This window comes from Scaptodrosophila lebanonensis, unplaced genomic scaffold, assembly GCF_003285725.1.
Source record: "Scaptodrosophila lebanonensis strain 11010-0011.00,11010-0021.00 unplaced genomic scaffold, SlebRS2 tig00001487-arrow-arrow-pilon, whole genome shotgun sequence".
NCBI lineage: Eukaryota > Metazoa > Arthropoda > Insecta > Diptera > Drosophilidae > Scaptodrosophila > Scaptodrosophila lebanonensis.
This window is the reverse complement of record NW_022060779.1, coordinates 71678-86967: the sequence shown is the minus strand read 5'-3', so window position 1 is coordinate 86967 and position 15290 is coordinate 71678. Positions and strand designations below refer to the sequence as shown.

At 42.9% G+C, this 15290-nt stretch overlaps 1 protein-coding gene across 1 annotated transcript; it reads right to left on the bottom strand.

Moving 5' to 3' along the window:
* Nucleotides 1-2350: 2350 nt before the first annotated feature.
* On the bottom strand, nt 2351-3492 carry LOC115633608. The gene is made up of 4 exons (XM_030531043.1): nt 3356-3492; nt 3189-3266; nt 2766-2940; nt 2351-2713 (listed from the first exon to the last, which is right to left on the bottom strand). Exons 1-4 carry the CDS (start codon nt 3483-3485, stop codon nt 2575-2577), a joined length of 522 nt encoding a protein of 173 aa, XP_030386903.1. The 5' UTR covers nt 3486-3492; the 3' UTR covers nt 2351-2574.
* Nucleotides 3493-15290: the final 11798 nt, after the last annotated feature.

Genomic DNA, 15290 nt, shown 5'->3' with positions numbered 1-15290 from the left:
GAGTGGCGCATTATGCGGACCAGGATGAAGTAAGGCCTGAACCAGATATGTGGAAATTGAATGAACAACAAAAGCTGCAATTGGAACAAGTAAAAAAGAATTTTTAACCTTCGAAGAAGCGGGATTAGGCAAGACTACTTTGGAGACTCACCGAATTGAATTGGTCAGCGGAGCAGAGCCAGTGAAAGACAGGCACTACCCTCTATCACCCGCTATGCAGAAGATTGTGTGGGATGAGGTGGACAGCATGCTGGCGCTTGGCGTCATCGAGGTAAGCGATAGTCCGTGGAGTAACCGCACCACCATAGTGCGACGGCCGGGCAAGAACCGCTTTTGCCTCGATGCCCGCAAGTTGAACAAACTGACAGTCAAAGATGCCTATCCGCTACCTTGCGTGGAGGGAATCCTATCTGGAATCGATCAGACATATTATATTTCCAGTGTGGACCTGAAATTTGCGTTTTGGCAGGTGGAGTTGGAGGAGTCCAGTAGAAGGTGCACTGCGTTTACGGTACCAGGGCGACCGTTGTACCAATTCCGCATGATGCCTTTCGGGTTGTGTAACGCCGCTCAAAGGTTGTGCCGGCTGATGGACAAGGTTATACCGAATGAACTGAGGTCCAACGTTAAAGTATATCTGGACGATTTGGTAGTATTCGCGGCTGATTTTGATACGCACTTGGAGTACCTGAAGAGAGTAGCTGAATGCCTCAAGAAGGCAAACCTGACGATAGGGTTACAAAAGTCGAAGTTTTGCTTTAAAACGTTGAAATACCTGGGATTTATCGTGGGCGGCGGCGTGCTTCGAACAGATCCAGAACGGGTGCAGGCGATACAGCGCATACAGGTGCCAAGGTCCGTAAAGGAGGTTCGAGCTTTCTTAGGAACCGCCGGGTGGTACAGGCGATTTATTAAAGATTTTGCCACCTTAGCGGCTCCGCTCACTGAGGCTTTGAAAAAGCGATCGGGAGGTAGGTTCTCACTCGGTGGCGAAGCTATTGCAGCATTTGAGGCGTTGAAGAAGGCGCTCACATCTGCGCCAGTGCTGGTACACGCGGATTTTTCACGCCCATTTTTTGTACAATGTGACGCATCCCATATTGGCGTCGGAGCCGTATTATTCCAGGTGGATTTGCAGGGAAACGAGAGGCCCATTGCGTTCTTTTCTGCCAAGATGAACAAGCACCAGGTGAACTACTCGGTGACCGAGAAGGAGTGCTTGGCGGCGGTATTGGCGATACAAAAATTCCGGCCATACATCGAAATGATGCCATTCACGGTCATAACCGATCACGCCAGTTTGAAATGGCTGATGTCCATGAAGGATTTGTCCGGGCGATTGGCTCGTTGGTCGTTGCTGCTCCAGGGCTTCGACTTTGAAATCACGCACCGGAAGGGCTCCGACAACATCGTGGCGGATATGCTGTCCAGAAGCACCGAAGCCGAAACTTTAGAGGAGTTGGATTTCTTCCCAGGAGACCTGTTGGGTATCGAAACCGCAGAATTCGAATCAGAGGAGTATCGGGAGCTGATTAGCGAAATTCAAAGTCAAAAAGATAAATTACCTGATTTAAAAATTGAAAACGGGGTGATCTACAAAAGACATCCTTTAATCGGCTAGAAGATCAGCTCGAAGGCAGTGTGTGGAAACTGTGGGTTCCGCGTGCGCTAACCGGCATGCTTATATCGAAGGCCCATACCGAAGCGTCAACGCATGGAGGAGTGTTGAAGACGTTGTCCTGGTTGCGGCGGCAGTTTTATTGGCCGGGAATGGCCAAAGACGTTGCGGAAGTGGTCCGAAAATGCGTGGTCTGCAAAGAGACGAAAGCCACCAATTACGGGATGCAGGTGGGAATTGGTGCAGAAGTCGTCACGGAGAGGCCGTTCCAGAAGTTATACATAGACTTCTTGGGCAAGTATCCGCGATCAAGGAAGGGGCACGCCTTCATATTCATAGTGGTAGATCACTTCACCAAATTCACGTTCCTGAAGGCGATGCGAGAGGCCACCACTCGGAGCGTCGTCGACTTCTTGGTGAACGAAGTGTTCCATACGTTCGGCGTTCCAGAAGTCATACACTCCGATAATGGTAAGCAATTCACGTCCAAGCAGTTTACAGACATGATGGAGGGCTACGGTGTTAAGCATCTGCGGACACCGGTGTATTCGCCGCAAAGCAACGCGTCCGAAAGGGTGAACCGGACTATACTGTCCGCGATACGGGCGTATCTGGGGCAGGATCACCGCGAGTGGGATCTACACCTTCCATCAGAAACAGCGTGCATTCTGCGACTGGAGTAACGCCTTTTTTCGCACTATTCGGCCGACATATGATGTTGCACGGTTCGCAGTACCGATTGGCGAGGAAATTAAGGTCCTTAGACGAGCACGAATTCGCAGCGTTGTGTACAGCAGACAGGCAATCCCTGTTGCAACAGAAAATCCAGGCACAATTGCATGCGGCGTATGAGCGCAGTAGCGTTCGCTATAACCGGCGTGCGCGGCGGCTAAGACTAGCGCCCGGTCAGGAGGTATACCGGCGAAACTTTGCATTGAGTGATTTCAGCCGCGCGTTCAATGCGAAATTCGCGCGGAAATTTCTAAAAGCTCGCGTAAGGAAATCCATCGGCACCAACGCATACGAGCTGGAAGATTTGCAAGGGAACTTGCTGGGGGTATTCCACGCAAAGGATATCCGAGTGTGACGCCTGTCCTAAGGCAGAATGGATGAATATAGGGAGGAGGATGCAGCCAGAGCTACTCACCTGAAGATCAAGAGTGGGTGTGGCCTACGTTGGGCGCCGCGGTAGTAGTCATCCGAGGCAACGCCGGACTCGAAGCAGAGGACTCCAACAACACCAGCCGTTTGATGCGCGCAAACATCACTTCGGGGCACGAGCGTCCGCCCACTTGGATATTTGCGGTGGTGTTTGCATCGGGCTGGTCACGAAGAATAAAAGGTGGCAGCGCTACGGAAGGCGCCAAGAATTTATAAAGGTACTGCAGCGCCATCTAGCGGTACCGAGCGAGGCACCATGGTGGCAACTGCAGCCACGCAGGCGCAGGGTTGTGTCCCGATGGCACCTCAAAGTGGGGGAAACGTCAAGGCCGTGATGAACGGATGCGCAAGGACGTAAAAATCCGCAGGCATACGACATCCGGCCTATAAAAGGCAAGCCGCAACACGCCATTCCTGTTTTTTGGGGCGACGGTGCAGACCCACGAGGCAGTGTTTTCTTTTGGTGAACTGGAGGCCGTGCTGAAACCTGCAAAAGGAAAGGAAGAACCAGAAGCCGTTCGAAGGTGAGCATAAGGATATAGATGCAAGGCAGAACTAATGCCGATGTATGCATACCTGTATATCCACTTAAATGTGCCGACCAGTGCTTAAATGCCTTTTGTTCCTTGGCATATAGATTTTCCGGCATATCGCCAAGTTTTCGGACAGCGGTGGAACCATACACAGCAGCTGCAGCGGCCGTCATAAGTAGCAGCACGAGCCGCATCGTAGCAGGAGCAACAGTGACAGCAGCAGATCCAGCACCAGCGTCTTCAACGACAGCAGCAGATCCAGCACCAGCGTTTTCAACGGCAGCAGCAGCAACGACAGTGGCAGCCGGAGCAAAGGCGCCCACCCAAGAAGTAGCAGCAGCAATAGCGGCGCCACCACAACGCAACAGCAGACACGTCCGTCTGCGCCATCAGCAGCGGAGGATAGACAAGCCGGTGAGTCCGTTCCTTGGCCACGCGCCGTGCCTATTGTTCGCGGTTGAGCAGCGACATCAGGCAGAGATCCCGCGCGCCTTACGTCGTGTCGTTTGTATGGGCTGCGCCTGCAGGGTCCCACACGCCGCCCATTGAAGTTTCTGCAAAAGAGAAAAAAAAAGGAAGATAAAACAAAATATATATACATAGATCATTAAAACCAAAACGAGGCAGAAAGTGGCACCTAGACAGAGCTTGGCGCTCTATTTAATTAATAAAAAATTCACACTCTTATACACTTATATTGTACGAAGATTGCCAATTGCAGTAGCGCGCAGTGTTTTATATTAGTCTTATATTTCTATTGCGCCCATGACTGTCGAGAGCTCTCGTTAGGATTTGGTTAGACATTTTTCTATAATTTTTTGTACCGCGCATATTTTTATCATACACATACACATATATCTACATACATATTTATTTGCCATAAACATACTTGCATGTTGGCGCACATAAAGAACCGCATTGGCCGTTGGCAAGCCTTCTTTATTTTGTTTTTATATAAAAATTCTTGTTCCATGTTTACATTGTTTGCACTCACACTCAATCACACTGAAATATATGTATGTTTGTAGCCACATGGTGATGATGCATTAAAGCAGCATCAGTAGGGGCGGGAGACTCACCTTTGCCATGGAATAGCCCAAGCACGGCCCAAATAAAGGGTATCCAAGAAACATTTTGCCTTTGGATACAGGCAGGGTGGGTACGCCTGGGATATCAACAGCTAAATCCCACACAGTTGTCCGATACCACAATTTCTGTCCGTCCGCACGTATATAATCTCCTTTTACAGTCATCCGTATTCGTACGGATGGCTTGAGGGAGTTATCCGTTTATTTGTTTTTTTTTGTCGCATTACGTTTCTTTTAGTTTATGTTAGTTTTTTTGGTTTGTTTACGTTTTGAATTCGGTTTTGTATATTGCGCGTCGAATTTATTGTAGTGATGGCATTTTGTTTATCGATGGAGGAACCGTGTTATCGGTTATTGTACGACTCACGCGGGCATAGGGTTGGAACCACACACCCAAGGAGAATTCCGATGAGCCAGCCGGCGTTGCCCAAGAGGAAAAGCGTAGTCGTAACAAGTGCAGCTTTTTGGAAAAGAAAATAAATTTCTTGGGACACTCCATTGAAAACGGCAGTATCTGGCCCGGCTCTGAGAAAACACAAGCTGTCCAAAATTTTGCAATACCGAAAAACATTAAAGGGATACAGTCATTCTTGGGTCTCACAGGCTTTTTCAGGAAGTTCATCAAGGGATACGCTAACATTGCGCGACCTCTAACAAACCTTTTGAAGAAAGATGTCCCGTTTAAGTTGGAAGCTGCCGAATTAAAAGCTATAGCTGAGTTAAAGAACGCTTTGTCAAATGAACCTGTTTTGAAATTATATTGTCGCGGTGCATCCACGGAACTGCATACAGATGCGTCAATAGAAGGCTTCGGCGCTACGTTATTCCAGAAATTTGAAGGACGTATGCATCCAGTATTTTATTGGAGCAAAAAGGCATCAGCGAGTGATTCAATGCGTCATAGTTACCTTTTAGAGGTAAAAGCCGCTTATCTTGCTATGGAAAAATTTCGCCATTATCTGCTTGGGATCAAATTTAAGTTAGTAACAGACTGTTCAGCATTTACACAAACCGTAAAGAAGAAAAACGTCCCACGTGAAGTAGCACAATGGATATTAAGCCTAGAAGACTTTCACTACCAAATCGAGCATCGAGGTGGAGAAAAAATGCAACATGTCAATTTTTTGAGTCGTTACCCGTCGAATGTACTTATTATTACATCAGAAGTTTCTGCACGTATTAAAGTGGCTCAACAGAAAGACGAATACATAAGAGCTATACTAGAAGTGCTTAAAAGCCGTCCATATGAATCATTTACGCTTAAAGGTGGAGTGTTGTACAAGCAAGTTGATGGCAACGATTTGTTGGTCATACCTAAGTTGATGGAACACGAAATTATAACTGCTGCGCACAACGATGGCCACTACTCAATTAAAAAAACAATGCATAATTTGCAGCAGCAATTTTGGATACCACATATGGAGAATAAGGTTATGCAAGTTGTTAATAGTTGCATACGCTGTATCATTCACAACAAGAAAACAGGCAAGCAAGAAGGACACCTTTATTGCATTGAGAAAGGTAGCAAGCCGTTGCATACAATCCATATTGATCACTTGGGACCAATGGATTGTACAGCTAAACAATACAAGTTTATTTTTGCTATGGTCGACAGCTTTACAAAGTTTGTATGGTTATTTACTACTAAATCAACTGGTTCCGACGAGGTTCTAAAAAAGCTGAACGAATGGTCAACTGCATTTGGCAATCCAACCCGAATAATAAGCGACAGAGGAGCTGCTTTCACATCCAATGTCTTCGAGGAGTATATTAAGTCAAACGCAATAGAACACGTTCTGACGACGACTGGTGTGGCTAGAGGCAATGGACAAATAGAACGCGTAAACAGATCGATCCTGTCAATAATTTGCAAGCTATCAGCCGAAGATCCATCTAAGTGGTATAAGTTTGTTCCGTGCGTCCAGCGAGCAATAAACTCACATGTTCACTGTTCAACGAAGAAGTCACCTTTTGAATTACTATTTGGTACGAAGATGCAAAATAAGTTCAGCGATAAAATCATTAAATTGCTACAGCAGGAGATCATCGAGGATTTCGACAGGGAGAGGCAGAGAATTCGCGAAGACGCTAAGAATCAAATCAATGAAGCTCAACAAATTTACAAGAAAAACTATGACAGAAGGCGCAAATGTGAATTTGTATATAAAGAGGGCGATTTAGTTGCCATCAAGCGCACGCAGTTTGTTGCAGGTAAAAAGTTGGCAAGTGCATATCTTGGACCTTATGAAGTCGTTAAAGCGAAACGCAACGGGCGATATGATGTCCGAAAAGCTGCTGATGTTGAAGGCCCAGTTATAACATCCACAAGTTCCGATTTTATGAAGCTGTGGAAATACACAAATGTTAACCAAGAACTTCTGTCGTCTGAGACAGACTCCGATTCTCAGGATGGCCGAATGTAAGAAGGGATAGTATTGCGGTCATGTGGCAACCCTATGAACAGATGAGAAGTCAGTCAGCAGGCAGTCAGTCGAGGAGTCGTTGAGAAGCTGCACACACAGTTGGTCGTGCAGTCGATACAGTTGAAACCGTCGTACTTAAAAGTTGTTAAGTTGTTAAGTAGTCAAGCTGAAAAGTTGTCGCGTCGAACATTAAGTTGCCATTTGTCTACATTTACTTTACCTTTTACATAACTCTATGTCTGTATCAATCAAATAATAAACATAAATAATAATAATAAAATGGATTAAACATTCATTTTTACATACATACATATGTATGCCTGTGTATGAATATAGCATGTATGTACATTCGTATTAATGTATACATTGGGCAATCGAACACAGTTGTTTGATTGTAAAAAAAATAATGCTCTAAAAACAACAACAACTGCAAGTCATTAGCTCGCTCTTCTTCTTTCGTTTTGACCATTTAATGTTAATTGCAAAGGCAAAACGCCAAAAGTTTACAGTTACCGTCGCTAGACAACGACTGCGTAAGCGATAGTAAAGCAGAAACCGAATAACGGAGCTACGCATATTCTGCTTCGTATTGCGGGCAGATGTATGTATTTATATGATTTGTTCTTATTGATGTCAATAAATAATTAGATTTTTTTATTTAAATATTCTGCTTATTGCATTCAAACTTCGATATTTTGATGGTATCGGTGGCTTCAACTATCGAAAGACTTACTCTAGCAAATTGAGATGAGAATTGTCAGTGCTTTTTTATCGTGGCTCATCGCTGCACGGCATTGACACGAGTGCCGTGTTTCATATTCCGAGTTTGTGCGTGACCGTATTGACTCAATATGGCACGAAAAGGCTTAAATATGAATCGCTGCACGGCATTGACACGAGTGCCGTGTTTCATATTCCGAGTTTGTGCGTGACCGTATTGACTCAATATGGCACGAAAAGGCTTAAATATGAATTTAAAATTAGGATATTATCTTAAAACATTGCGTTATCTCTATATATAAAACAGTTTGTCCTGACTAATTGCTGATCAACGCACAGCCCAAACGGTAAAAGATGAAATTTGGACTCAAGTATCCTTTCATAGTATCCATCATAGTGTAGGAGCACACTAAGAAAGGCTTTTGGAAAATTCCAGCTCCAAAGGGGGGAAAACGAGCTTTAAAAAATATTAGTTATAGTGGTCATAGTTTGCAAGAACAAAAATGTAACGGACTACTGAAAATTTTTTTGTCAAGAACAGAAAATGTTCATTTAAATACCTTAAATGCCTTCCTACTGGTAACTTATAAGGTGTAACATATGGGTAGGTTTTGCACACACAAAATAAATTCAATTGGAAACATTATATTGAGCCGGGTTAAGACGGGCAATACCTGCTAGTGTAGTTATAAATGGCTAAAACGGGGTTTGAAGTTTGACATTTTTTCAACACACAAATAGCATTCTCTTCGTTTGGGCCTATTTCAAATTTCGTGTTACTCTTGGTTAAATCAGTTAACGGCTTGGTAATGATAGCATAATTAAAGATAAACTTTCTGAAATAATGGAATTCGTCATACCAAACGGCACCTTACAAAACTGGTATTGCCCGCTCTGCGTCACAAATGATGTGTACTTTTTGCTAGACTCCGAAACTGGTACATGGAAAAATTCATTTTTCAAATCAATCGTACTGTATATCATCGCTTCTTGCAAGCGGTCTAGCTGGTCGTCTATTAGTGGTAGTGGAAAATGATCTTTGCACATTACCTTGTTAATGCGTCTGTAGTCGATACAAAGACGCGCTGTACCATCGCTCTTCTTTACAAGTACAACAGGACTCGTATACTCTGAATCGGACTCTTCAATTACGCCATTTCGCAACCACTCGTCTACTTGTTCATCTATAATGCGTGTCTCTGAAATTGAAAATCTACGGGGACGTAAAAAAATTGGTGTATCATCTTTAAGAACAATTTTCATTTCAATGTTTGTTGTTTTCGGCTTGTCTGGCTTGTATTTCATTATTAGTTCGCGCACCTCGGGCTTAGCGTACTCACTGACGTCATTATTTATATCGAGTTCCATATTTTCCTGTATCATGTCAATTTTCATCATATTTGTTTCATCGTTTGCATCATTTTGTTCATCTTCAGTTTGCGTCTTTCGGACCATAACGCCATTTCGATTGAATGCAATTTCTGCATACATTCATATTTCTTCGCCAATTATTACTTTAAGGTCCATACATTTGATTGCCAATCGTCATAAATGCACACATCCTGCTCAAACTCAGCTAGTCTTGCATGTATTTGTTTACTACTTACTCTCGTATTAAATTCGTTTAATAAGGCCTGTTTTAACGCACTCCAAGTATTAAGTCGCTTTTCACTCAAAACGAACAATTTCGCTATTCCTTTTAGTGACTTCTTTGCAAATATTAATTTTTGCAGATCACTCCAGCACATCAACAATGCTTGTTCTTCAAACTCTGATATCCATGCTTCTATCGATAAATCGTCACTGCCATCGAATGTTCGGATTGGTGTCTCTATCTCTTATAGTCTCTGAGATCCAGGTGTTCAGACGGACAGACACACAGGGCTAGATCGACTCGTCTCGTCATGCTGATCAAGAATATATATACTTTGTGGGGTCTGCCACGCCTCCTTCTGCCTGTTACATTTTTCAGCTCCCGCAAACCTAATATACTTCTGTACATTTCATGTATAGAGTATAACTAATGGCAAATCGTGGTGCTGCCATTTCACAGCAGTTTTGTGTTTTGTAACTACGCTGCAAATTCGCCGTCGTCGCTTTCGCTAGTTCTGCCTCTTTTGCGTATATCTCCGTCTCCTGCGTATTCTTGTCCTTCGCCGTCGTCGCTGCTCTCGTCGTTGCTCTCGTCGTCTTCGTTTCCATTCTCGTTGTTGCTAAGCAATTGGCCGGCTACCAAATTGCGAAATATGTGCAACTGTACATCATCAACGTTGTGGCTTATGCCCAATACAACACAAATCGATACAAGGTCACGATCGCTTAGATTTTGTTGTATGTACTCGCATTTTGCCTTGGGTAAGTCATCATTTTCGTTGAATTCGAATCCAGAAAATTCTCGCAAACGCTTTCTATTATTTCGGTCTCCTTTTTTTTTCAATTACGGTTTTTTAAATCAAAATTTTGTAATTTAACCACTGTACTGTATTCCGGGACGAGCACCCAAAATGTGGGTTTTTTTTAATTTAATACAATATAATGTTTATTTAATCAAAAGGTGCGAATTAATAGAAATAAGTTTGTTTACATCTTTTAACGTCAAATCAAAAATGCACGGCTTGGCTCAGCGTTCCCTGTACCGAACTAGACGTCGTTTTTGCTCGACACGTCTGTCGAATTCAACCTCTTTCATACGACTGCTGGACGTCTTCCTGCTGTCGTCGATCGTCGTCTTCTTCTCGTCTTCTTCTCTTATTCGGCTTTTCTTATTCGTCTTGCTTGTTGTCTAGGGCGTCGTTTGGAAGGCAAAATGGAAAAGGAACAACACTCCTTCCCACATTCGGCCATCCTGATTATGCAATCTCCTCGAATGCTTCTTCGTCGTCGTCATTAGGTGTTGACCATGGCTTCAGGTATTCAGCACAGGTCGATGAGTTGTTTGGGCCATCAGAGTTGCCCACCTTGGTGACATCGTAGGAATTGTTATGTTTTACTTTGACAATTTTGTAGGGACCCAAAAACTTCGGCTTAAGTTTCAGACCGCTACCAAATTGTGTTCGTTTTATGGCAACTAAATCGCCAACGTCGTATTGCCTGACTGCTGTGCGTCGTAGATTATATGTTTTCTTGTTCTCAGCTTGTAACTTCTGGATTTGCAGTTTTGCTTTCGCTCGTAGTTCGTTGCGGTCGCGTTAAATTCAATTCATTCTTTATCAAATTTTGTAGATTCTGGTCTTCTTTGTATCGCATCTTGACTCCCATTAACAGCTTAAACGGTGTGCTGTCAATACTTCTGGTAAACGTTGAATTTATGGCGCGCTGGACTCGATCGGTGTGCTTGTACCATTTTGCAGGGTCATCCACGCTGAGTTTGGCAAGCACCGAGATGATTACAGCATTAAGTCGCTCCACTTGGCCATTAACTCGGGGTAGTTCTGTAGTCGTCTTGATAAGTTTAATGTTCTCATCTTCGCAGTACTGTAAAAAATCAAGAGAGGTAAATGCTGAGCCTAATTCGTCGTCGTTAACCAATTTATAAAGGATGCCTGCCTTCATAAAATAGCTCTCATAAGTTTCGCCGTCGTTGATAATCTTTATGATGGTCTTCAAATGCTCGTCTTGTATTTGTGCCTGCTCTATGCCAGTGATTATACTCTCGTCAGTTATTCTCATAATTGTCTCATGCGTGATCCAGAACGATATTCGATGTCATAGGAATACTCTTGCAGAACCATTATCCATCGTGCTACTCGTGTACAAAGGTTCTGCTTCTCCAACGTTTTTGTAAATTCATTAGATTCAGTTATGATTTTGAAGTGCAGACCCAAAAGGTAAACTCTAAATTTGGTTACCGCTTCGATGACTGCCAGTATCTCAAGCTCATAGCTTGTATACTTTCGTTGAGCGTCGGACGTCTTTTTACTCATGAAATACACAGGATGCAACTGACCATCATCTGGGGATTTCTGCATTAATACGGCTCCGAATCCGTCTATGGATGCATCAGTGTGGACTTCTGTCTCGTATATGTAGTTATAAATGGCTAAAACGGGGTTTAAAGTTAGACATTTTTTCAACACACAAATAGCATTCTTTTTGTTTGGGCCTATTTCAAATCTCGTGTTTGGTTAAATCAGTTAACGGCTTGGTAATGATAGCATAATTAAAGATAAACTTTCTGAAATAACCTGTTAAACCCAAAAAGCTTTCAAGTTGCTTACGTGTCTGCGGCGTTTTAAATTTTGAAACAGCTTCAATCTTTTGTGGGGTCGGATACAACTTTTTATACTCTATTATGTGTCCCAAAAACTGAATACGTGTATACAAAAAGTGACATTTTTTCAAATTCAGCTCAAGCCCATATTCTTTACAGGTGTGTACAACTTCTTTAAGGTTTGATAATGCTTTCATCTCGTCTTTGGCTAGGATTATTATTATATCATCTACGTAGGGCAATGCTATACCTTGGCGTGCTAATGGTCGAAAAATCGCGTTGATGAGCCGCTGGAACACGCTTGGTGAATTCGTCATACCAAACGGCACCTTACAAAACTGGTATTGCCCGCTCTGCGTCACAAATGATGTGTACTTTTTGCTAGACTCCGAAACTGGTACATGGAAAAATTCATTTTTCAAATCAATCGTACTGTATATCATCGCTTCTTGCAAGCGGTCTAGCTGGTCGTCTATTAGTGGTAGTGGAAAATGATCTTTGCACATTACCTTGTTAATGCGTCTGTAGTCGATACAAAGACGCGCTGTACCATCGCTCTTCTTTACAAGTACAACAGGACTCGTATACTCTGAGTCGGACTCTTCAATTACGCCATTTCGCAACCACTCGTCTACTTGTTCATCTATAATGCGTGTCTCTGAAATTGAAAATCTACGGGGACGTAAAAAAATTGGTGTATCATCTTTAAGAACAATTTTCATTTCAATGTTTGTTGTTTTCGGCTTGTCTGGCTTGTATTTCATTATTAGTTCGCGCACCTCGGGCTTAGCGTACTCACTGACGTCATTATTTATATCGAGTTCCATATTTTCCTGTATCATGTCAATTTTCATCATATTTGTTTCATCGTTTGCATCATTTTGTTCATCTTCAGTTTGCGTCTTTCGGACCATAACGCCATTTCGATTGAATGCAATTTCTGCATACATTCATATTTCTTCGCCAATTATTACTTTAAGGTCCATACATTTGATTGCCAATCGTCATAAATGCACACATCCTGCTCAAACTCAGCTAGTCTTGCATGTATTTGTTTACTACTTACTCTCGTATTAAATTCGTTTAATAAGGCCTGTTTTAACGCACTCCAAGTATTAAGTCGCTTTTCACTCAAAACGAACAATTTCGCTATTCCTTTTAGTGACTTCTTTGCAAATATTAATTTTTGCAGATCACTCCAGCACATCAACAATGCTTGTTCTTCAAACTCTGATATCCATGCTTCTATCGATAAATCGTCACTGCCATCGAATGTTCGGATTGGTGTCTCTATCTCTTATAGTCTCTGAGATCCAGGTGTTCAGACGGACAGACACACAGGGCTAGATCGACTCGTCTCGTCATGCTGATCAAGAATATATATACTTTGTGGGGTCTGCCACGCCTCCTTCTGCCTGTTACATTTTTCAGCTCCCGCAAACCTAATATACTTCTGTACATTTCATGTATAGAGTATAACTAATGGCAAATCGTGGTGCTGCCATTTCACAGCAGTTTTGTGTTTTGTAACTACGCTGCAAATTCGCCGTCGTCGCTTTCGCTAGTTCTGCCTCTTTTGCGTATATCTCCGTCTCCTGCGTATTCTTGTCCTTCGCCGTCGTCGCTGCTCTCGTCGTTGCTCTCGTCGTCTTCGTTTCCATTCTCGTTGTTGCTAAGCAATTGGCCGGCTACCAAATTGCGAAATATGTGCAACTGTACATCATCAACGTTGTGGCTTATGCCCAATACAACACAAATCGATACAAGGTCACGATCGCTTAGATTTTGTTGTATGTACTCGCATTTTGCCTTGGGTAAGTCATCATTTTCGTTGAATTCGAATCCAGAAAATTCTCGCAAACGCTTTCTATTATTTCGGTCTCCTTTTTTTTTTCAATTACGGTTTTTTAAATCAAAATTTTGTAATTTAACCACTGTACTGTATTCCGGGACGAGCACCCAAAATGTGGGTTTTTTTTAATTTAATACAATATAATGTTTATTTAATCAAAAGGTGCGAATTAATAGAAATAAGTTTGTTTACATCTTTTAACGTCAAATCAAAAATGCACGGCTTGGCTCAGCGTTCCCTGTACCGAACTAGACGTCGTTTTTGCTCGACACGTCTGTCGAATTCAACCTCTTTCATACGACTGCTGGACGTCTTCCTGCTGTCGTCGATCGTCGTCTTCTTCTCGTCTTCTTCTCTTATTCGGCTTTTCTTATTCGTCTTGCTTGTTGTCTAGGGCGTCGTTTGGAAGGCAAAATGGAAAAGGAACAACACTCCTTCCCACATTCGGCCATCCTGATTATGCAATCTCCTCGAATGCTTCTTCGTCGTCGTCATTAGGTGTTGACCATGGCTTCAGGTATTCAGCACAGGTCGATGAGTTGTTTGGGCCATCAGAGTTGCCCACCTTGGTGACATCGTAGGAATTGTTATGTTTTACTCTGACAATTTTGTAGGGACCCAAAAACTTCGGCTTAAGTTTCAGACCGCTACCAAATTGTGTTCGTTTTATGGCAACTAAATCGCCAACGTCGTATTGCCTGACTGCTGTGCGTCGTAGATTATATGTTTTCTTGTTCTCAGCTTGTAACTTCTGGATTTGCAGTTTTGCTTTCGCTCGTAGTTCGTTGCGGTCGCGTTAAATGAATCAATCAATTCATTCTTTATCAAATTTTGTAGATTCTGGTCTTCTTTGTATCGCATCTTGACTCCCATTAACAGCTTAAACGGTGTGCTGTCAATACTTCTGGTAAACGTTGAATTTATGGCGCGCTGGACTCGATCGGTGTGCTTGTACCATTTTGCAGGGTCATCCACGCTGAGTTTGGCAAGCACCGAGATGATTACAGCATTAAGTCGCTCCACTTGGCCATTAACTCGGGGTAGTTCTGTAGTCGTCTTGATAAGTTTAATGTTCTCATCTTCGCAGTACTGTAAAAAATCAAGAGAGGTAAATGCTGAGCCTAATTCGTCGTCGTTAACCAATTTATAAAGGATGCCTGCCTTCATAAAATAGCTCTCATAAGTTTCGCCGTCGTTGATAATCTTTATGATGGTCTTCAAATGCTCGTCTTGTATTTGTGCCTGCTCTATGCCAGTGATTATACTCTCGTCAGTTATTCTCATAATTGTCTCATGCGTGATCCAGAACGATATTCGATGTCATAGGAATACTCTTGCAGAACCATTATCCATCGTGCTACTCGTGTACAAAGGTTCTGCTTCTCCAACGTTTTTGTAAATTCATTAGATTCAGTTATGATTTTGAAGTGCAGACCCAAAAGGTAAACTCTAAATTTGGTTACCGCTTCGATGACTGCCAGTATCTCAAGCTCATAGCTTGTATACTTTCGTTGAGCGTCGGACGTCTTTTTACTCATGAAATACACAGGATGCAACTGACCATCATCTGGGGATTTCTGCATTAATACGGCTCCGAATCCGTCTATGGATGCATCAGTGTGGACTTCTGTCTCGTATATGTAGTTATAAATGGCTAAAACGGGGTTTAAAGTTAGACATTTTTT

Bases quoted from the DNA above. Each gene is read 5' to 3' on its own strand.
- LOC115633608 (XM_030531043.1), bottom strand. From the start codon at position 3,485: ATGACGGCCGCTGCAGCTGCTGTGTATGGTTCCACCGCTGTCCGAAAA. The intron at 3,267-3,355 runs GTATGCATACAT...TTCCTTTTGCAG, and splicing joins ACATTTAAGTGGATATACAG to GTTTCAGCACGGCCTCCAGT. The intron at 2,714-2,765 runs GTGAGTAGCTCT...ATTCTGCCTTAG, and splicing joins CACCCACTCTTGATCTTCAG to GACAGGCGTCACACTCGGAT.